Source organism: Myxine glutinosa, chromosome 13 (assembly GCF_964187855.1).
Source record: "Myxine glutinosa chromosome 13, kmMyxGlut1.1, whole genome shotgun sequence".
NCBI classification, from domain to species: Eukaryota; Metazoa; Chordata; class Myxini; order Myxiniformes; family Myxinidae; genus Myxine; species Myxine glutinosa.
In genome coordinates, this window is record NC_136273.1 from 2,677,835 (window position 1) to 2,700,930 (window position 23,096).

Here is a 23,096-nt window from a genome sequence, read left to right on the forward strand (position 1 = left end):
GGCGGCCTCCGGGAAGGAAACTGCGTCGCGGGCGTCGGGCGGGAGGGCTGGAAGGCTCCCGGCCGCCACCCAGACGAGCTGGCTCGCCGCTCCGGCGAGCTGGCTTGCCGAAGCGATCTTGTCGGCCTCCTTGGCGAGGTCGCGGGGGTTCACGATGGTCGTACCTGCCAGGGCGACCCGTACCTGGACCGGGAGCTGGCGAAGAAAGAGCTCCTGAAACAGGAAATCCGAGGGGTGCTCGCCAAGCAACGCGAGCATGCAATCCATGCGTTCGGACGGGCGCGTATCGCCGAGCTCAGGAAGGTCGAGCAGGCGTCGTGCGCGCTCAGCCGGGGAGAGGGCGAAAGCGCCCAGCAGAAGTGCCTTGATGGCGTCGTACTTGCCGTCAGCGGGCGGGTTCTGGAGGAAGCTCAGGCAGCGGGCGGCGGTCGCGGAGCCAAGCGCGGCGACCACGTAATGGTATCGAGTGGCGTCCTCCGTTATGCCACGCAGGGCGAACTGGGAGTCCGCCTGCGCGAACCAGACAGCGGCATGTGCTTCCCAGAAGGTGGGCAGTTTGAGGGACACTGCGGTGTCCATCGCGCGTCGTAAATTCGGGGTCACCAGTGAAGAGCCGGGCTCTTGCTTGAGACGGACGAAGTGACGGGCAAGACACAAACTCGTCCGAGAAGATGTTTATTGTAAAAACCAACTCGGGAACTCTGAAAAGCCTGTTTATCGGGCTGCATATATATCCAAAACCAGAAAGCATAACTGAAACCGAAAGCCACGCCTCTCAGGCGAGGCGTGTTTTGGTGGTCACGTGACCGACAGGTGCAAGGCATTATAACCGCACGCGCGGCACGATTTGGTGGTCACGTGACCAGCCACCCCGGCGCCGAGGTTGTCCGCCGGTGACGTCACCGGCTGGAGCAAGGAGATTCTGCTGCTGGTTTCGCTTGGGGGACCCATGGGTCGCTACAATATAACATTTTGTGGTACTGTATAGTAAAGCACAGCAATGTGGAAGTAGCACTGTACAGTGCCTTCAGAAAGTATTCACACCCCTTGGCTTTTCACATTTTGTCATGTTACAACCTGAATTTAAAATGGATTAAATTGAGATTTTTTTTGTCACTGATCTACACATAATACCCCATAACTACGATACACACGTCCATGATGTTTAGCTTGGGTTTGAATCCTGACACAGCTATAAACTGTCATCCCAGTGTTAAACGAATGAAGGTTAACTCGTGGAAGGTTATCCTGAGGAAGGTTAACTCGAGGAAGGTTATCCTGAGGAAGGTTAACCTGGCAGAGGTTGACCCGAGGAAGGTTATCCCAAGGAAGGTTAACCCAAGGAAGGTTAACCGGAGGAAGCAAAGCCCCTGTGACACTGAGGGAATTTTCCCAGATAAATCATCTCCATGTACAGGTCGATGTAATGTGCGCACAAAATATATATACTGTATATATATATATATATATATTATAATATTCTCCGTAGGTGATTCTGTCTGTCTGTCTGTGACCTGTCTGTCTGTCTGTCCGGGGGTGTGGCTACGCCCGGTCTGGGAGGGGCTTCAAAAACAAATCGCCACCATTTTGTTTCTTGCATAGCTTTGAGGCCTCTTTTGTTCGGCCCGCAGTGTCTTGCTCTCTGTCTCACAGTTTTATTTCAACTCTAATTTACCATCTGATTTCATTTTTCACAGTCGCTAACATGGTTTTAGACTCGGTTGCAAAAAACGGGAAGGAAATTCAATTAAAGTTACCGTTTATAGAACGAAATGCATTTTCAAAGGCCTGTTACATAAAGTCCATTGACATTCCCTCACAGCTTTATCTCGACTCGAATTCACCATCTGATTTCATTTTTCACAGTCGCTAACATGGTTTTAGACTCGGTTGCAAAAATCGGGAAGGAAATTCAATGAAAGTTATCGTTTATAGAACACAATGCATTTTAAATGAGAAGGCCTGTAACATAAAGGCCATTCATTGAGACTCCCTCACAGCTTTATCTCGACTCAAACTATCCCAGCGACTGAATGAATGAATGAATGATCGTTTTAAGGCCATTTTCCCCGCTAGAGCGGGGGTTAGCCTTGCGGGCCCCATGACAATCATGGTGCCCTGTTTGAGGCAATGTTTTTATGGCCGGATGCCCTTCCTGACGCCAACCCTTGGTCACGCTCTTACGATGCGCAGGGATACGGTGTACCTATTATAAATCGGGGTACGCACCGGGATCATTCATCCCAGCAAGCTGGTACTCAAATTTGCCGACCTCGGAAGGATGACAGGCTGAGTCAACCCCCCTGTCGTTAATTCAGCGATCGACCGGGATTCGAACCCAGGATCCTCGGATCCCAAGCCGGCACCCTAACCGCTAAGCCAACACCAGGCTCAAATCTACAAATTTGATCTACAAATCGATAAAATCTACAAATCTCAAATCTACAAATCTACAAATCCAGGCTCAAATCAAATCAAATCAAACAAACACCAGGCTCAAATCTACAAATCTACAATCTACAAATCTACAAATCAAATCTACAAATCTACAATTGCCATCTACAAATATGTACCTAAAATATGTACCTATGTACCTATATGTACCTATGTACCAAATATGTACCACCTATCTACAAAAAAAAATAAAAATGTACCTACAAAAATATACTTATTAAAAACACAACAAATCAAACGTCGTCTTTGGAACTCAAATCAAACGTCCACCATGTCGAACTATTTCATTGCAAATGTAAAGTCGACATTTTGTCTGCTCTCAGTGGTTTCCATATTTCGCTGATTTGCTGCTTGATTTCCACATTTATAGAAGACTATTTAAAGGGAAATCTTTGTGTTGCCATTTTTGTGTACTTCATCTGTGCTGTCCACAAATTAATTGACCCGATATGCAAATTCTTAAAATTTCAGGTCAATCGCATGCAAATTTATGATTTTAGAATTTAAGTGACGCTGATCTTTGACCTTTTGACAAAATTATTAATTTGCCTTCTCCATATTCTCATAATGAAGGTTTGGTGAAAATTTGATGACAAAACTCAAATGGTAAAAAGGTTACAGCCCTAACACTGACACAGACACTGCACGCATGCACACAGACACTGCACGCATGCACACAGACACTGCATGCATGCACACAGACACTGCACACACACACACACACACACACATAGACACTGCACACACATAGACACTGCACACACACGGACACTGCACACACATACACGCACACACACACACACACACACACACACACACACACACACACACACACACACACCATTCAAAAACTTAGGTGAAGTTACAAGGGGTGGCAATTTGAGGCAAGTCTCAACACGCCCGGGCGAGTCCAGGCACGTGACCGCTCGCCGGTTGCGTCATCGGCCGGTGCAGGGTAATTGTGTCATGCTACCGGTAACCGCTATACTATTTAATTTGTGATTGTAGTTATGCTGTTTGGAATGAAAATAGAGATATTGAGTTCAAATGAATAAGGAAATGACGTGTAGATTTCTACTTTCTAACCGTGACATTCGCGGATTCGCCCTATGCAGATTCGCCATTGACTGGGTGTAGAGCCATTCAAACAGGGTACGTTTTTCATGCAAATCCTTCACGAATCTGCTGTTCATGTCTAACGTTCAACTGAAGGTGGCATAGGAATGTGGAATTTATTGGTTCCATGGTTTAGCATTCACCATTTCCGCATTATTTGTTTGCTTTCGGCTTCCCACCCGTGCTTAGCATGGGTACTGTCGCCAGTGTATATATATATATATATAATTACATATTTTTAAATGTTCCATATCCTGGGTATCCAAGTTTTTATGAAGATTTATTCGTACCTTCAGATTTTCTAGAGCGATGTATCGAGCAAGCTGATCAGGTGACTGTTCAGAAACGAGCTCCTTAACCCTCCGCATGATCAAAACCTCCAGAGGTTTGTTGGGTCCAGGTAGCAGCAGCGAAGAAAAGTCCAGGGGATGGAATGATGATGTTTTCTCTTCCTTTTAGACATGTATGATGTTATTATAAGTGGTATGATGATGAAATTTGAAAACAGGGAAGCAGAATAATGGGCAACAAGGAAGATAAATATGGATATACATTTTCACAGATCGGGGGGGGGGGGGGGGTGGGTGAGTGAGGGGGGGTATAGGGAGTGATAGGTGAAGAGTGAAGCTATTCGACTGCAATTACCTCCACCACCTCCCCCATTCCTCTCTCTTTCAACTCTTTCCTCCACCTCATCCAATCTTCTACTTCCCTCTGCCCTCCTCAAATTACTCCTCACTGTGCCTCATTCCATCACCATCCAGCATTTTGTCCTCCTCATCCTTCCCTTTCTTCGAGCTCTTCGGCAATCTCCGACACACTGTCAACAGCTCTCCCCAACACCCCGTCTCCTCCCTCATCTTGCCGTACACCTCCCCTCTCTTGTATCCGTAGCTCCCCCCCACCCAAACCCCCCACCCTCTTCTTTAATGGTATGGACCTCAAACATCCGGGGCCTTCGCTCAAACCTCATTGATATCTCCATACAGGTTGCTAATGAACAAACCAGATTTAATCTGCCTAACAGAAACTTTCTTCCTTGATTATGTCTCAGACTCCTTAGTTACTCCCTTTCTCTTGAATGATAGACCTGAACCTCGTCCTGGTAGTGGGGTTGCTATCTTCATCAAAAACTCTTCCTCACTCTCCTTGCACTGCCCTCCCACCACCCCACCCCCAGGAGTACCTCTGGTTACGGCTTCCCCTCCGCTCCCACCCTTTGTTCATATGTGTTCTGTACCGTCCTCCAAACAGTGATGACTCAATTTACATTTCGCTGTCTGACAAGTGGACATCTCTCTGGCCATTCTCAGAGAGCCTCCTCAGCATCGACAAGTCTGGCATTTCACTCAGGCTGACTGGCACGGTCTTCAAGCAGCCATCAATCATCTGGAATGGTCTCCCATCTCTACTGCCTCGAACATCAACTCTTCCTGGGAATTCTTCCAAAGTAAACTGCTCTCTCTCTCTCATGCACAGATTCATCCCATCTCGTCTTCAGTTGTCGTACCCTTCCTCCCGTCCATGGTACACTGAATCTTGTGGTGAGGCAGTTGCCCTGAAACAACTTGCCCTCGCCTCATGGAAAGCAAATCCAACTGAAGGAAATCTCAGTTTCTTCCACAAAGCTCGGAACAAATGTGTGTCCACCCTCAGGAGAGCCAGGAAGCAATATCTCTCTCCTCTTAAGACTGAACTCTCAAACCTGTCTCCCTCCTCCAAATCCTGGTGGCGACTGGTCAAATCTGTTTCTGGTGTTTGTTCCCCCTCCAGCCCCTCCCTTACCTCAAACGGCCACACAGTTGACCCCGCACGTGAAAAAGCTGAATGCCTCAACTCTGTGTTTGCCTCTAAATCTTTTGTCCCAAACCCATCTCTCTCTGTACCCACCTTACCCAGTCGCGCAAAACTGCTCCTGGACTCTGTGTCCTTCTCTCCCGAGAAGGTGGAGAATTTTCTGTCAACCCTCGACTCTGATTCTGCAACTGGACCAGAGGGCATCAGCCCACGGGTCCTAAAATCCTGCTCTGCCACTCTTTCACACCCTCTCTCTGTTCTCTTCGCCCTCTCTTTTGCTCAAGGTCATCTGCCATTTGCTGGGAAATCAACCAACATTACCGCTTTACGCAAAAAATGTGCAAAAACAGATCCTTGCAACCACAGTCCAATCAGCCTGCTCCAAATAATCAGCAAGGCAATGGAATCCATCAATCACTTCTGATATTAAATCCTTCCTCTTCTCCAATGGCTCGATCCCTGATCATCAATTTGGGTTCAGACCAGGTCATTCTACTCTGGACAAAACCCAAACAAAATAGCAACAAAAACACCAATGGATGTGTGACAAAATAACAAAAGCACCAACAGATGTGTAAATTCGTGTTAGCAAAGATGTTCAATTGAACACTATTAAATATGGGGGCTCTGGCTTTTAAATATGCAACTCAATCTCTGAGGTGGAAAAGGGAAATAACCCAATAAAAAAGTGTTCATGTTTACCTCCGCCACCAAAGGTGGATGGAGGTTTTGTTTTCACTCATGCCTATTTGTCTGTTTGTTTGTGAACAATATATCTCAAAAAGTTGTGGACGTATTCGGTCGAAATTTGGCAGAGAGGCGGCGTATGTGACGAGGACGAAATGCTTAAATTTTGGTGAAGATCCAGATTCCGATCCGGCTACTAGAATTTTAAAAGTGATTCTTCACCATTGGGAGATGGGGACAAAAACGATACATAGCAGGATATCTCAAAATGTTTCGTCCAAATCCGTCCATAGCTTTGCGGACAGGTTGTGTGTGTGACAAGGAAAAATCGATTCGATTTTGGTGAAGATCTTAATATGGATTTGGATATGGGAATTGTTTAATTTTTTATGTTTCTTGGAATCTCCCGCGATGAAGCTAACTCCAAGGGCCTTTCACTCACTCACCGCAGGCAGGTTGGTGGTCTTTCCGTCTTCTACCGACTCCTCTCTGGCCTTGCCCCCCCCAGCTCTCTCTGGGCTCTGTCCCCCAAATATTCCTACAGGTCGCACAAGATCTGCCAGCCACCCTCTTATGGTTAAACTGCCAAAATCAAGACTCTCTGCTCACCTTCACTCCTTCATTCCTCTTTTCTTCTGCCTCTGGAACAAACTCCCTCACTCTCTTCAATCACACTCCTCCCTCCAGGTCTTTCAAACAGCTGTTCACCACCATCTCTTATCTTCCCCCATCCAAAACCTTGATCTTTTCTACCCCCGCTAATTTCACCCCAAATCCTACACTTTTTTGAAATACCAACTTCTGTCCTGGAAGTCCTTGGTCTCCTTGTGTTTTATACCTCTCTCCCCCCCCCCCCCCCTTCCCACGCCTCCTCCCCCCCAAGCCCTCTCCCTCCCACACTTCTCCCTGCTCTCAAATGTTGTGTTTGTGTGCTTCCCCTTCTCTCCCCATCTTGTCTTCCGCTCCCTCTTTTTATATATTTTGTTTGTCTGGTTGATTTGTTTGTGAAATAAATGTTAGCTCTTTCACGAGCCTCGATTCAGTATAGAAAAAAACAAAAAAAGTGAATCTTCACCATTGGGAGATAGGGCTAAAACCAACATATAGCAGGATATCTCAAAAAGTAATGGACGGATTTGGACATAACTTGGTGGACAGGTTGTGTGTGTGACAAGGAAGGATTGATTCAATTTTGGTGAAGGTTTCGGATCCGGATCCAGTTAGTAGAATTTTTCAGTGATTCTTCACCATTGGGAGATCGGGCCAAAAACAATTCAAAGCAGGATATCTCAAAAGGTTGTGGACGGATGATTTTGATTAAATGTGATTCTGTATTGTGATTTTCTGGTCTACTCTGGGATACAAAACGTAAACTCTTCAACTGGCGGAGATATGTATCCCATTATTACCTCCGCCACGAAGGTGGATGGAGGTTATGTTTTCATCCCTGCCTGTTTGTTTATTTGTCTGTTTGTGAATAAGATATCTCAAAAAGTTGTGGACGGATTCGGACGAAATTTGGCAGTGAGGTCGTGTATGTCACAAGGACGAAATTTTTAGATTATAGTGAAGATCCGGATTCGGATCCGGCTACTAAAATTTTAAAAGTGATTCTTCACCAATGGGAGATCGGGCCAAAAGCGGTAAATAGCAGGATATCTCAAAAGGTTGTGGCCGGATTTGGACGAAACTTGGTGGACCGGTTGGGTGTCTGACAAGGACAAATAGATTCGATTTTGGTGAAAATCTGAAGAAGGATTCGGATAGGATAATTATTTAATTTTCAAGTGATTCTTCACCATTGAGAAATCTGGCCAAAAGCGATGTATAACATGATATTTAAAAACGTTATGGACAAGTTATGACAAAACTTGGTGGACGAGTTGGTTAGGTGACAAGAACAAGCTGATTAGATTTTGGTTCAGGTCCAAATCCAGATCCGGCCTATCAGTGGGATACAAAACGTAAATTGTTCAGCCTGGCGAGGTGTGCGCTCTACCGAGCGACGTTCTAGTTACTAGCTGTGCTTTGTATGGTGTAGTTGCTGGGGCGTGCAAACAGAAAGGAAAAAAAATCCTCAATAAACACAACAAACAAACTCACCTCTGGCCAAACAAACTCCAGCATGTTGTCAGTGCTGTCACCCATCTGAGCCACATCTTCAACGCGGCTCGACACTTGGCTCGGAGTACCTAGCTTCACTTGGCTAGGTGCAATGAGCCAGTGGTATGGCTCGGTGTCAGGCCCATCGCATGAGGGTGGCCCAGATAGCTTAGTCCTATCATCTGGCCAGTCACTTTGAAGATCGAATCCTTTTAGGAGCCCATCAATTTCAACTTCACCTGGCCAGTGTATTGGAGGAATAGATCCTTTCAGCAGGTCAGCAATTTCGTCCTTGCCTGGGAAATCTTTTTGAGGGCTTGATCTTTTAATGTCATCAATATCATCCCAAAGTATCTTGTTCAAGGCATCGCTCACAGGTTCAAGGCAATCTGAGGTGCCCAGGAAGTTTTGGGTTATAACATGTGTTTGTTGCACGACAGGGCTTGGAGAGGATGGGCACGAAGAAGGAAGCATCGGATTGGTCCTCGTGCACTGTGTGAAGAGTTTTGGGGGAATTGGAGGTGTTACCGACTGAGAGGGGAATCTTGACACTTGATCCCAGGAAGAGAGGTTTTGTGCTGCGGAGTAAAATGTGATGAGCATCGCAGGTTATATCAGGTTTTTGCATTTTATAAAACGTTTTTAAAAACAAGACCTTCTCATGGAGTTGATTTGGACAGATAAAGAAAAGAAACGTGCGAGTAACCAATAAATCTGCTGCATGCCACAAGTAAAAATAATCAAGTGAAAAGATGAGGGACAGGGTTAAAGTCTCACTATACCGGTGTTTTTTTCCACGTTCATAAAGTCTGCTGGATGTTGACCGGACAATATTTCTGGCAGTCCCTGATTCGACCTGTCGTGACAAGACGATGAGCATATTACATATGGAAAACACAAACTGAAATAGAGTTCATTTGCAAATGTCCCCTTTCATGCATTTCGAAGAGTGCATGGCCTACGCTGGCTACTCACCAGCAAGTGAAGTGGTATTGTTGTTGTTTTTTTTGGCAAACACCAAATCAAAGTCCGAGTCAAGAGTTGGAACAAGAAATAACCAGTTCAAAGGTCACAATCAATGTGATCTTTTATCCTCGCTCATGGTCCTTAGATTCAACATTTCCCTGCAAAATTTCTCCAACATCCCTACTGTGGAAGTTTTTCTCCTGGTCCACAAATATATTCTTGCATATGGCATTCATGTCATTCTATGCAAAGACGTGTCCAGTCCAATAAGGTTTAATTAGCCCGTCCCCACGGAGCAGGAGACGGGGTTTTGCAATCACGTGTGTGTGTTTGTGTGTGTGTCTATGTGTGTGTGTGTGTGTCTATGTGTGTGTGTGTGTGTGTGTGTGTGTGTGTGTGTGTGTGTGTGTGTGTGTGTGTGTGTGTGTGTGTGTGTGTGTGTGTGTGTGTGTGTGTGTGTATACGCACACACGTGCGTGTCTCTGGGCCGTATCTTTTTTACCATTTGAGCTTTGTCATCAAATTTTCAATGATGCCTTATCTAAAACTAGAACGCCACTCAGTAGAGCGCATACTCCCGCCGTGGGTCAAGTTGGAATAATACGTTTTGTTTAACATCCCCTCTCCCCAAAACAATAAATGAAAAAGAAAGTAGACACTGTCAGATAATTTATTTTGATATATCTCGGAATTAGAGGAGAAAAACATCATTTAAGAATAAGAATAAAAGCCTTAATGCAGTAAAACAGAAAAAATCTTTCCCAAAAAAAATTCCTGGATCCGGAATAATATCCTGAGCTTCACCAAAAACTAATCAATTCTTCCTTATCCAAAGGGCAATCATCCCACCAACTTTCATCCAAATCCGTTCAGAACTTTTCCAGATATCTTGTTCACAAACACACGAACACATGAACATACGAACACACATACACGCACACACACACACACACACACACACACACACACACACACACACACACACACTTAATTAATTGTACAGTATCCGTTGTTCCTAAACTTAAATATAAATAATTTAAAGGATTGTTGTAAATGATGTTAATTTCACAACATCCAATATTCAACTTTATTTAAATTGCAAATCTCAAACATACTTTCTCCACCTAAAGCAAGAACCTTAACCCGGAAGCAATTGACTAGTTTCCCGACTGCATGGATCATCAGCTGGGCACCGTTCTTCCTCGAGGTTTCGATCCTTTCAGCCCAGGACCTCTCCAAACGGCGGATCCACAACCTCGATCATGGATCCACATCAATAGATGGTACATCAGTAGATCCACAACCTCAGTTGCATCCAGGCAGTCAGTCAACCCATCAATGCACCAACATATTGCATCGCACATTTGCTACAGGTCAATCGTTAAACTATATTTGAGGTTTTACATGGAATTAATTTTTTAGTTTCTTTTAACTTGTAACATCTAGCCGTTACTGTACAATTAATTATACTGTTTGTGGTTTTCATGCTTTGAAATGTAGTTGAACAAACATAAAATATCATGTAAATGTAGTTCAACAAACACATTAAAATCACATCAACAAAGAATAAACATATAAATATATGAGAAACAGTTTCGTGGATTTACCACCAAAAGATAATGACAAAACACACACACACACACACACACACACACACACACACACACACACACACACACACACACACACGAACACACACACACACACACGAACACACACACACACACACACACACACACACACACGAACACACACACACACACACACATGGACGGACACGATCGAATGCATTACTCCCTGGCGGGAGTAATAACAAAAGAGACTGTGTGTCCGTCCGTCAGCCTGTCGCCTCCATAACTCTGAAACCATGAAACCTAACGACCCCAAACTTTGCTTGCACACTTCTCGAACTTCAAGGGAGTGCATGAATGAAAACTAGGTGGTTGGGTGTGTTAAAACACACTTTTTGAAGATAATTAACGGCCTTATTTAATTAAAACAAAAACAGGCTTTATCCTTGGCCAATCCATTATCCCTCACAGGGGTCTTATGCTGTTTTGATGCTTTGCCTTGGAACAGGCCGCTACAGTTTCTGCATGGTTAAGCACTCAAAATTTATGCTTTCACTTTTCTCACTCACATCATCAAATGTCTGATCTTCATACCTACGAATCGGTGTATACATCGCTATTGTAGGTGCTATAGTTTTCAAATTAGGAGCTTCAAGTGATTTTATGTATTATATGATGTGATTTTCCACAATGCCCTCTCACGGACGAATTAAAGTAAATCGTAAAAGTTCTGATATTTTTAAATGAGAGTGGAAAATATATATAACATTATGGGTTACATAAGACAAAGACTCCTTCGTTCACCGCTGTCGTATCTGGCCGTGTAGCACATTGTTACGTTTGTGTGGGTAGGAGATGAAAGACCTTAGGGAAGTCAGAATCGCAGAAATTATCATGCTCCGAGTGTCTCGTAGAAGAACCTCGATGTATCTAAGTAGGGTCGAATGTCAGGTGTCTCCACACAGAGGAGTGGAGTTGTGTTATCTAGGTAGGGTCTGTAAGGTTAAATTCCCCTGTATGTGCTTGCCTCCTGTGGTCTTCCCTTCGGTTTTATTACATTCGGCCAGCCAGGAAACTGAGGGCTCAGTAAAACAACGATAGCGTTATAAAGGGACTCATACGCTCACAATGCCGTCAAGGCTGCCAGACACCCCAGGCATTCTCGATCGGGAGACTAGGCTCCGCCCCGATGACGCGTGGTGAAGAGGCCACGCCCGGCCTTCGTGATTGGTGGAGGCACGATGGGTTGATGGGCAGGGCTCAGGCAATTGGTAGAGAGTAAGCCATCATCGAACATTCGAGAGCTGAAGAAAAAAAGACGCCATCTTGATCTTCTTCTGATCCTGGGATTCATAGCGGAGGGTCGTGTTTGCCACTCTCTCCTTTGTTCTGGCTTGGTTGCGGGCAGTGGCGCATCTTTGGCTCATGTGCGCTTGTGGGGAAGAGACTGAACAAGAGGGGTTTGGGGCAGTGGGCATCGCGAGAAGTACCTCATGTTGGGACGTCGAGGAGAGCGACTCAGCGCCATGTTTGTGCGCGTCCTGCATGGTGGCTTGGTGGCGACGAACGTCTACAAGCCCTTGGTTGAACTGCAAAGCTGAGTGCCGGCTGATTACCAAACCATTTCATTTTCTTTTATTTCTTTCTGTGTCCGCGTGGAGAGTCCCTCACCTTAGCCTGTTACTATTAGTTTTTACCTCAACATTTTTATTGTCTTTGCATTTATTTTCATTAAATAATTATTTGTTGAATTTTACTTTTTTTGTCTTGTTTCATTTCTTTGTTCTGTGGGTTCGGATTAACCCCGTGTGTTCAGGATCAGGTAAGGCTTCGGGCTTTCCTGTGCGCGTGAAAAGATAATACCGCTAAGGTTCGAAGTACACCTCGGAGATAAAGCTCGTTTCGGTCATCCGTCACCCAGGGGTTTTAACCCTGGTGACGCGACAATATATAGAGCCTCCCAAAATAATGCCATAAATGCAAGCCGTTCCTTATCAACTGATGTTTGTAAGCCATGGCGATACAGTCACAAGTGGTGTAATTGACTTTTTATCACAGCGGACGTCGTTTTTTAAATTAAAATAACATTATAGATTATAGATGACTTTGTTGCCCAACTTTGTGTGATATTCTTCGGTGTTTGTTCATATGCACGGGAAGTGGTGGATTGGGAGTCCGGGAGGCAGGGAAGGGTAATGGGTGGGAGCCATGATGCCAACTGCAGGTCGACTGTCGAGTCACATCCCTTAAAGGGACACAATCATTAATTTTTTGAAAAGATGTGTTTTGGAGGATGATGTCCCTGACCTAATAGAACAAACAAAATTGGGGGAGAATAATAAGAAGGATAATCGTGTTTTAAAATCGGACTATTTTCACTTCTGTTGAAATGAGCTACTTCCGTCAATCTGTGTGTTGTCAAAGTTGCACAACTCATTGACGGATATGGATGTCCACGTTTCATCACAGGTTATTCGAGCTTTTAAGATGCCAATGTGCTAACCTTTTAACTTTTAACTCCTGCCTCACACCTAGCTCGGCTTTACGCTATTGAAACCAAAGCTTTCAGAATCATTGGAATCTCCCACGATGAAGCTAACTCTGAGGGACTTTCACTCTCTCACCGCAGGCAGGTTGGTGGTCTTTCTGTCTTCTACCGACTCTTCTCTGGCCTAGCTCCCCCAGCTCTGTCTGTGCTCTGTCCCCCAAATATTCCTGCAGGTCGCACAATATCTGCCAGCAACCCTCTTATGGTAAAACTGCCAAAATCAAGACTCTCTGCTCACCTTCACTCTTTCATTCCTCTTTTCTCCCGCCTCTGGAACAAACTCCCACACTCTCTTCAATCCCACTCCTCCCTCCAGGTCTTTAAACAGCTGTTCACCACCATCTCTTATCTGCACCCATCTAAAACCTTGATCTCTTCTACCCCCGTTAATACACCCCATATCCACATCTTTCAATCCACAACTTCATTCCTGAAATTCCTTGTAGTGTCAATTTGTTTTGTACGGTGTACCCCTTCCCTCCCCCCCAGCCCTCTCCCTTCGAACAAATCTCCCGATGTCCCTGTTCTCTACTGTTGTGCTTCCCTCTCTCTCCCCATCTTGTCTCCCCCTCCCTTTATTGTTTTACTTGTCCATTTATGTTTTTTGTGTTTTATGTGCCAATATGTGTTTGATGTGCTAGCTCTTACACGAGCCTCGATCTTTTATACAAAAAAAACCAAAAAACTGATTTGACCAGACGCCACCATGATTTGGAGGAGGGAGACAGGTTTGAGAGTTCAGTCTTGAGAGTAGAGAGATATTGTTTCCTGGCTCTCCTGAGGGTAGACACACACTTGTTCCGAGCTCTGTCAAGGAACGGAGATTGCCTTCAGTTGGATTAGCCTTTCATGATGCGAAGGCAAGTTGTTTCAGGGCAACAGCCTCACCACAAGATTTAGTGTACCATGGATGGGAGGAAGGGTATGACAACTGAAGACGAGATGGGATAAATCTGTGAATGAGAGAGAGAGCAGTTTACTTTGGAAGAAGAGTAGAGATGGGACACCAGTCCAGATGATTGATGGCTGCTTGACTTTTTAAAATTGCTTTGAATTTGGAATCTTAATAGTATAAACGTGATGATAACTTTTTTAATTTAGTTTGAATTTTGAATCTTAATAGTATAAACGTGATGATAACTTTTTTTAAATTTGGATTGAATTTAAATTTGGTCTTCCTGGGGTGTTGAGTGGGGAAGGGGATTTGCTGGTTTGCGGAGATGTTGAATGATTTCGAAAAGAAATACATAGACAGATTACAAAGGGAAACAATTTAAAGGATTAATAGTGGAGGAATAGTGGGAGGTTTAGACAATTTACAGAAGGGAGGGGCCACCACTAACCAGAACATGCGAGGGAGGGGCCAACACCAACCAGATCAAGCGAGGGAGGGGAGGGGCGGACGACTTGCCAATGCTCCCGAAGGGAGCAGGTGTTTCTCGTCTCTAAATTTTGTTCAGAGATATTCAGATGTTCCCTCTGATGGTGCCCTGGTCAGATTTCTGGGAACCCATATTGCAAATCACTCTTTCAACCTGAAGCATTTCATCATCATATTTACCCTCGCCAGAAGAGAGGGTATTGCATTTGGGTCAGTTTGTTACAACCAAGTATATTGGTTGGTCTTGTGCATTATTCTGTCTGTTTGTTTGTCTGTATGTATGTCTGTCTGTCTGTCTGTATGTCTGTATGTCAGTCGCCTACAGGTCACAATTTTCAACAGATCTTCATGAAACTTCACCAAATGGTAGAGTTGGTCATAAGCAAGAAGCCTATTTTTGGGGGGGTAAAAAAACAATCAATTTGGGGTCAAAAGGTCAATAGGTCAACATAGGCCAAAAGGTCAACATAGGCCAAATTTCTAAAATCCTCAATTTTCATCCGATTTACTTGAAATTTTAAGAGGCTTTGCATATCTGGTCAATAAATTCAACCACCAAGTATTTTTGAGGTCAACATAGGCCAACAACGTATTTTAGGGATTTTGCAAGTATTGTGCTATGCTCGACATATTTCTTGTTTGTTTGTTTGTCTGTCTGTTTGTCCTCCCAGAATAAGTATGCTTTTCTCTGCAACCATTGGTCCAATAAACAGGAAATTTTCACCATAGCTGTGCCTCCTCCTGTAAATTTTTTCATCATAATTATGACATCATAGGTCATGTGGTATAGGTGCCATCTTGGAAAAACCAAAAAACTTTGCACCTCCATATCTCCGAAAGCGCTGCGTAGAAAAAATTGAGACATGGCTCATTGTAAAGAACTCTCCATGAGGAATAACATATTGTTGCAGTTTTGTGTTTTTATAATAAAGGTTAATTTCTCCTCCTAGTTTAGTTACACTACAACATGTAGCCTCGTTTAAGCTCAGTTATCTCTTAGTAAATGTAAGCGTAGACCTTTCCTGTGTTTAGTTTTGCGTTGATTAGGACAAGGAGGGTTAGGTCCTTTACGATGCCTCGATGCTTTTGGTTTTGGCGCGAAATACCACGAGGCCGGCCTGAACAAGTCGATCAAGGCCGAAGGGAGGCGGGGCAGGAGGAGTGGGAGTGACCGGTAAGCACGAGCCGCCAATCAGGGCCCCGAGGGGAGTGACTTACCACTGCGGCAAAAGGCGGGGTTTGGAACATTTGATGCGGGCTAGGGCGGGGGCACTATAACCCTGTGCCCAGAGCCCCCGCCTCAGTTATGAGAGGGAAAGCGCTCCGTTGCGTTACGAGTTATGAGACGAGAGGAGACGCGCTGAATTGAGTTATGAGTTTGGAGCGCTCAGATGTGAGTTGAGCTGGAGGCAGATCCCCACCTAAGTTGAGTTCTCAGTTGAGCTGGAGTCAGATCCCCGAGGAGTGCAGACAAGTTGCGCTGTGTCAGTTACGAGAGTGAAAGTGCGCAGTTGTATTAATCGCGCTGTGAAGGACAGCTGTGCCGGGCCACAGACGCACGTATTTTCCCGCCTGCCTGCCTTTGCCAATACACGCGCCGCGAGGATTTTCCCACCTGCCTGCCCGCCTTCACCGGGATACGTGCGGTGACCGCCAGAGGGCCACGCCGGGTGAGCTGTTCCTGGAGGACCAAAGCCGGCGCGTTCGGTGCATGAACATTCTTCTTTCATCTCCCTGTGTGTGTAAGTGGGCCCATTGTCCGGGGAAATAAGTAAGACTGCTTAAGACTGCCCTGTGTCTCTGCTTCTTCTACCAGTGTACATTGTGTAAATAATAATTAAACCTGTTCTTCCTTTGATTCGACCGTTTCATCCCTTCCATCATTGACGTAGCGTGGTATGAATTATATCGCTCTGATCGGGTTCCAATAGCAAAGTAACAGCACGGACCACGTGGTATGCCATCCGCTCGGGTGTACTCAATTACGCGTGGTTCGTGCGAGACTCGATCCCCGCTTCCGCAGCGGCGTAGGTACTTAGGTACGTGCAAAAATTGTCCCGAGACCCTTTCCCGCGTCTGACCGGAAATGGCGACTCAGTCTCGCGGTTCGAAGACCCAAGGAGAACAAGGGGCTTAATCTCCCCTTGGTAAGGGAACGGGCTTCGCAAAACCGCAACAATATGTTAATGATGATGTTATAGAGGCCTCCATTATGACATCGTAATTCGACAAATACAAAGCTTCATCTGATCAGGATGAAATTTATTGAGCTTCATCTTGGGATAAATTGGTGAAGAAGAAAAAAAGAATGATGTCATTGGTCACGTGGTTCGGCCGCCATATTTTTTTAACACAAAAGCCTTAAAAACCAGCAAAAACCGTTTTTCTTTAAAATGGCTGAACAGATCAAGGCAAAACATTGCATGCATGATTGCATAATCATGACGAACAAAAGGTTCCGTGACCATGACATCATAGGTCACATGGTTTGGTGGCTGATTTTTTTTGAAGAATAAACCTTTAAAAATCCACTCCTCCAGAACAGCTGAAAAGATCGAATGGAAACTTCACATATATATTCCCAATACCTTGGGGATACAATGGTGTCCTTGAATAATTCATATGTCACATGGGTTGGTGGCCATATTAGATTGAACAAAAATCTTTTTAAAATGCTATCTCTTGAACTGCTTCATTGATCGATGTGAAACTTCAAAGTAATGTAGTAGTCGTAACGTAGAACATGTGTTTAAAATTTCAATATGATTGGTCTTACGGTCTGGCAGCCAGAAGTTGTTGTTTGAAGAAGAAGAAACTCTACTATATTATCTTCTCCAGCCATGTGAGTTTTCAATATATCTATTAATTATGTACTGGTGTTGGGCTAGCGGCTAGGGTGCCAGCTTAGGATCCTAGGATCCTGGGTTCGAATCCCGGTCGATCGCTGAATTAACGCCAGGGGGGTTGACTCAGCCTGTCATCCTTCCGAGGTCGGCTAATTGAGTACCAGTTCACTGGTAATTCCCTGTTTGTCGTAAAAGGCGACAAAAAGGGTTGGTGGCAGGAAGGGCATCCGGCCATAAAACATTGCTTCAAAAAGGGGACCAACAAAAACAACAACAACCACGGTGCCCGAAAAAGGCCAACCCCCGCTCTGCGGGGAAAAATGGCCGCTAAAGGTGGTTTTTATTAATTACTAGCAGAAGTACCCGGCATTGCCGGGTGGGGGAGGGGAGGGGAGGGGAACGGAGGGGGGAGGGGGGAGCGAGCCCCTTGGCAAAGCGAGCGATTTTTTTTTCCATAGCGTTCATAGCGTTTCATAGCGTCATAGCGATTTTTTTTTCATAGCGTCATAGCGTCATAGCGTCATATCGTTCATAGCGTCATAGCCATTTTTTTTTTCATAGCGTCATAGCGTCATCGCGGTCACAGCGTCATAGCGTTCATAGCGTCATAGCGTTTCATAGCGTCATAGCGATTTTTTTTTTCATAGCGTCATAGCGTTCATAGCGTCATATCGTTCATAGCATCATAGCGTCATAGCGTCATCACGTGATCGCTCTGAGCGAATCAGCGCCCACCTGCTCTGATTCCATTGATTCCGTGCGCTGAAATGCGCTGAGGTAAATATGAATAAAAAATATGGATCGTCAAATATTTTGAGTTCGGCCATGTTCGTCCCACGCTCAATGGCCATGTCTATGTCAAATATCAAGCACGTAAGCCTCTCCGTTTAGGAGTCTATCGGTAACATTACACACACACACACACACACACACACACACACACACACACACACACACACACACACACACACAACTGTGTTTTATATACTAGGGCATGCCCGTACTATATATATATCGAAAATTATATCCCCCCCCTCTATTTACATGAAATGGTTTGGTCCATTCGCAAAGCCAAAGCGAACGGCTTGCGAGTACGGTGACAATCCCCCCCCCCCCCTCTATTTACATGAAATGGTTTGGTTCATTCGCAAAGCCAAAGCGAACGGCTTGCGAGTACGGTGACAATCCCCCCCCCCCTCTATTTATATGAAATGGTTTGGTCCAATTCGCAAAGCCAAAGCGAACGGCTTGCGGAGTTTGGTAAATAAATCGCCATAGCTCGGTAACTACTTGTCCGATTAATATGAAACCTTGAAAAGGCACATCCTCAGGTCCCCAGCAATATACCTGGCAAGTTTCAAGTATATCGGACCCGTGGTTGTCGAGAAACAGCGGTCACAGACACACAGACACACACACATACACACACACACACATACACACACACATACACACATACACACACACATACACACAGAGATTACTGGAATTATAGATAGATATAGATGTACTGTTTGAGGTCAGTGGCATCCTGTCTACTAATTACGTACGTCTATTCATTATGTACCATCGGAATGTGCCTTTCGACACTTTGGACTGCTGAGACCCATTGGACCTTTGAAAAAGGTCAAGTGAAGATGGTTTAAGACCCCCCCCCCCCCCCAAGACGTTTAAGACCACCAAGACCCCAAAATACACTGAAGACCCTTAAATACCATGAAGACCCAAGGACACTGAGCACCTAAAATACCACAAGGACTCACAAGACCCCGAGGACCCTAAAAGACCCTGAAGACTCTGAAGACCCAAGGACTCAAAACACTCCAATTACCTAAAAGACCCAAAATACCCTGAGGACAGAAAAGAGCCATAGAACCCTGATGACCCAAAAGACTCCGAGGATGCAAAAGACCCCAGGGACTGAAAAGACCCAGAGGACAGCCTCATTTAAAATATATCTATCTATAATTCCAGTAATCTCTGTGTGTATGTTTGTATGTTTGTATGTTTGTATGTTTGTATGTTTGTATGTTTGTATGTCTGTATGTCTGTGACCGCTGTTTCTCGACAACCACGGGTCCGATATACTTTAAACTTGCCAGGTATATTGCTGGGGACCCGAGGATGTGCCTTTTCAAGGTTTCATATTAATCGGAGAAGTAGTTACCGAGCTATGTCCAAAAAACGATTCAACCAATCAGAGAGCAGCGAGCTATCACGTGTGCCGAACGTGGCGAACAGACTCTGCCTCGGACGGCACATTTGAGAGCGTATTCATTTATTTCACGTTGGAAAACTATGTTGCCGTTAAACTATGTTTTAAAACTAATTAAAACTAATTTGCGATTCATCGTAACTGCGATTTGCGACCTTCCGGACAGTGAAGACTGCACTTCCGGCAGCCAATCACAGAACGCGTTGTTGCGTAGGCGTGGCCGATGTGAGAGCGAGCCGAGCCGAGCGCGTGCGCCATTACGGTTCGTAATTCGATTTCTTCCGGAGAAAATAATAATTTCTCGATTTCTTATGCGCATTATTTCTCCCAATTCAGTCAGAGTGAAGGGCGGAAGCGAAGAGCGTTGTTTTTTTTGTTTACGGGCGTACGGGCGGGGTAGAGCGTACGGGTAGCGTTTTTTTTTTTTTTTGGCAAGGAACGGGCACCCACGTACGGGCATGCCCTAGTATATTTAAAATACAATAACAATTCAGTTTTATAAAGAGGGCATCATGTGTTGCATGTCTGATGAAAGTGAGGTTGCACAAAATAATGAAAGAATGTACAAAAAACACCCCACAAAATACACCTCACAAACACGTCCTGGCTAGGATCTGCAATCTCCGATTGCTCTTTCTTGTTTCTATTGTGATGTAATAACTGTCCATGTCAACAATATGCAGATTATTTTACTTCATATCATTTAAAATAATATTTTCCTTTCAGTCACATTTCTGTCCCTATGAAGCCAACGTGTGGTGCTCACTCCTTGTATAATCTTTCACTCATTCTTTTCCTTCTTTGACTTCAAAGGCCAAACTACTGGTACTCACTTTCACAATAAGAAGCACCCACAGATGGTATGAACCACAGTATAGATTTCCTGCAATGCTGCTCTTTGTGAAATATTTTATAATCATGCAATTTACCAATTGGACTATTCAGGCCGACAATATCAAACACATCTCAAATGAGAAAATCATGCAAAATATATGTTGAGAAGTTCATTCATTTGTTTCTTTGTTTGACTTATATGCACTTCTGAACCACCGGATGGAATAAGTTGAACACTGGTAATTGTACTCGGGGTAATGATGAAATGATGATGATGTAATGATGTCATGATGTACATTGTAATGAATAATGCACGGGAAGGTTTTTTCATCGTATAATATTTTTTCTTGTTCCCGGGTGTTCAGGGTGTTGCGTTGGTCCAATTTATCTCCATGTACATGTGTGTTATATAGCGGTGCTCCTGGTGGGGGTTGGATGTTACAAGTTATCCCGTACTAATTCTGGGCAAATTAACACATCCCGTAAGTACGGGTTATTCGATCGTGTAAACAATTTGAAGACCAAAAACCCAGGAATATGATCTATAAGCAATGTTTAAAAAAATCTTTAATCTCAGCAATGTTCTTGCTTGGGCAAGAACATTGCTGAGATTAAATATTTTTTTCTTTAATTAATTTTTTTAATTTAATTTTAATTTAATTTAATTTAATTAATTTTAATTACAATATTTTATTATATTTAATTTATATATAAAATATAAAATATATATATTTAAATAAATTAAATAATATATAAAAAAATTAATTATAAAATATTAATTTAATTAATAATTAATTTAATTTAATTTAATTTAATTAATGAAATTAATTTATTTAATTTAAAGATTAAAGATTAAAGAAAGATTAAAGATTAAAGAAAGGCGGGTGTAGGACACTGGCCCTTTGTATATTCCTCACAAAAGGGAATGCCTATGATATCATGCACAGCATTAGCCAAAGATTATTTCATGTTGGTTCCGACAGTAAAGACAACATAGAGTTAAAAGGATATTTTATATAAACATCCTTTTGATAAAGGCAACTTCTTTATAGAACAGTACAACGTTCTTGGTGCCTTACAAGGAAGGACAGGGACATTATCTCACCCTCCCTCCTCTCATCACTTCATATCAACAGTTGCAGCTGACATCCCGACCCAGTCTCCCATCACTGCCTCATTTAGGCTTAGAGGCCGTATACATACTGGGGTGTTTAACCACCTCTTAAATAGCATTTCCTTTCCTTTCCTCACACCGTTCCCCTCCTGAATCATCCAACTGGGGCATTATGCGACATGTTTATGAACTTTGAGGGAGGAATTTGAGGGAAGTGAAGAGAATTATTTTATAAGCAAACTTTTAGATATACTATTAATATTGGACTCTCCTAAGTCCTTTGGTTGAGTCTGAAGTCCAAGAAAGAATCCAGAAACATAGAGAGTTAGACTCACACCAGAATAATACATGCCGAGGCATGAGCTGACGTGCACCATTTTGTAATAATCAACAAAATGTCAAATCTCCATACTGGAACTTTCTGCAGTGGTGTTAACAAGCAAAACATATGAAGAAGCTAATTCACCCCTCCTCTCCCATTTTTATCCCCTCCGCCCCCAACCCCCACCGCACCCCCACCTCTTCTCTCCCATTAATGAATTTCTGGCTGCAAAGATGAAATAATGTGTGGACAAAATATGGAAGTATCAATAACTGGGATCTTACAATCAACAAACTCAACAATCGACAAACTTACTTGCAAGGCCCAGATGATGAACAGGTTTGGAAAGATCCTCCAGATTTCTGATGCCACCTGTTACTACTTTCTGTTGCTGGACATACCAATTCAACATGCTTTGAACTCAGACAGCGCAGGGGAACACTCCGTAACACTGGTTGGCCAAGAAAGGCGGGTGTACACTTTGATAAAGGAAGCTGCCCACCAATGTGTGCGCGGATAAGTGCTGGAACACTTCTGAACACCTCGTGCTCAAGGCGATACCCAGGTTCAGGCATATCTGGTGTGGAATTGCAGTACTCGATCATGAAGTGAAGCGGCTTGCCTGCCCAACGACACGTGAGAACCACATCACCTTGCCTCGATAGCGAGTCTCGAACTAGGAAGTCACCATCTTTGATAAGCAGCATTTCGGCCCTCTGGTGAAAAATAAAACAAGTGTTGGTATAACAGGTGTTTTCCCAGTCTTCTCTAAAACCATGTGAAACCAATTCCCATTCTTCTCTAAAACTAGAGTTACCATATTTGAATTTCAAAAAAAGAGGAATCAGAGGACAAAAAAAAGAGGGAGTGGATTAATGTGTTATATATGCAATACTGTGTCCTACATGTCATCCACATTGAGAATCTATAAATAAGAACAAGTGTTATGGTGTGGCGGACACGAAAGCTCACTGGCGTGAGGGCATCATTCCACGCACCAAGTGGGCGGCGGCCACGCCCGAGGGGTAGGCGTGGCCGCGGGATATACACCGGGCGCGCAGCCCGGAGCGCGCCAGTGCTACAGTTGAGCTCGTTTAATAAAGACTCTTAAACTCACCGCGTTGTCCGCTTCCTTCTTGTTG

The 23,096-nt window shown here is 44.1% G+C and overlaps 1 protein-coding gene across 5 annotated transcripts in view; it reads right to left on the reverse strand.

Moving 5' to 3' along the window:
• LOC137438506 (breast cancer anti-estrogen resistance protein 3 homolog) overlaps positions 1–23,096 on the reverse strand; it is a 253,752-nt gene that overhangs the window by 39,824 nt on the left and 190,832 nt on the right. For all 5 annotated transcript variants that reach the window (XM_068133601.2, XM_068133602.2, XM_068133603.2 and 2 more), the window contains 4 exons: positions 22,270–22,670; positions 8,940–9,013; positions 8,158–8,735; positions 3,861–4,022 (listed from right to left, as the gene is read on the reverse strand). In XM_068133601.2, the coding sequence (XP_067989702.2) occupies positions 3,861–4,022; positions 8,158–8,735; positions 8,940–9,013; positions 22,270–22,670 (1,215 nt within the window). The remainder of the gene's footprint in view (positions 1–3,860; positions 4,023–8,157; positions 8,736–8,939; positions 9,014–22,269; positions 22,671–23,096) is intronic.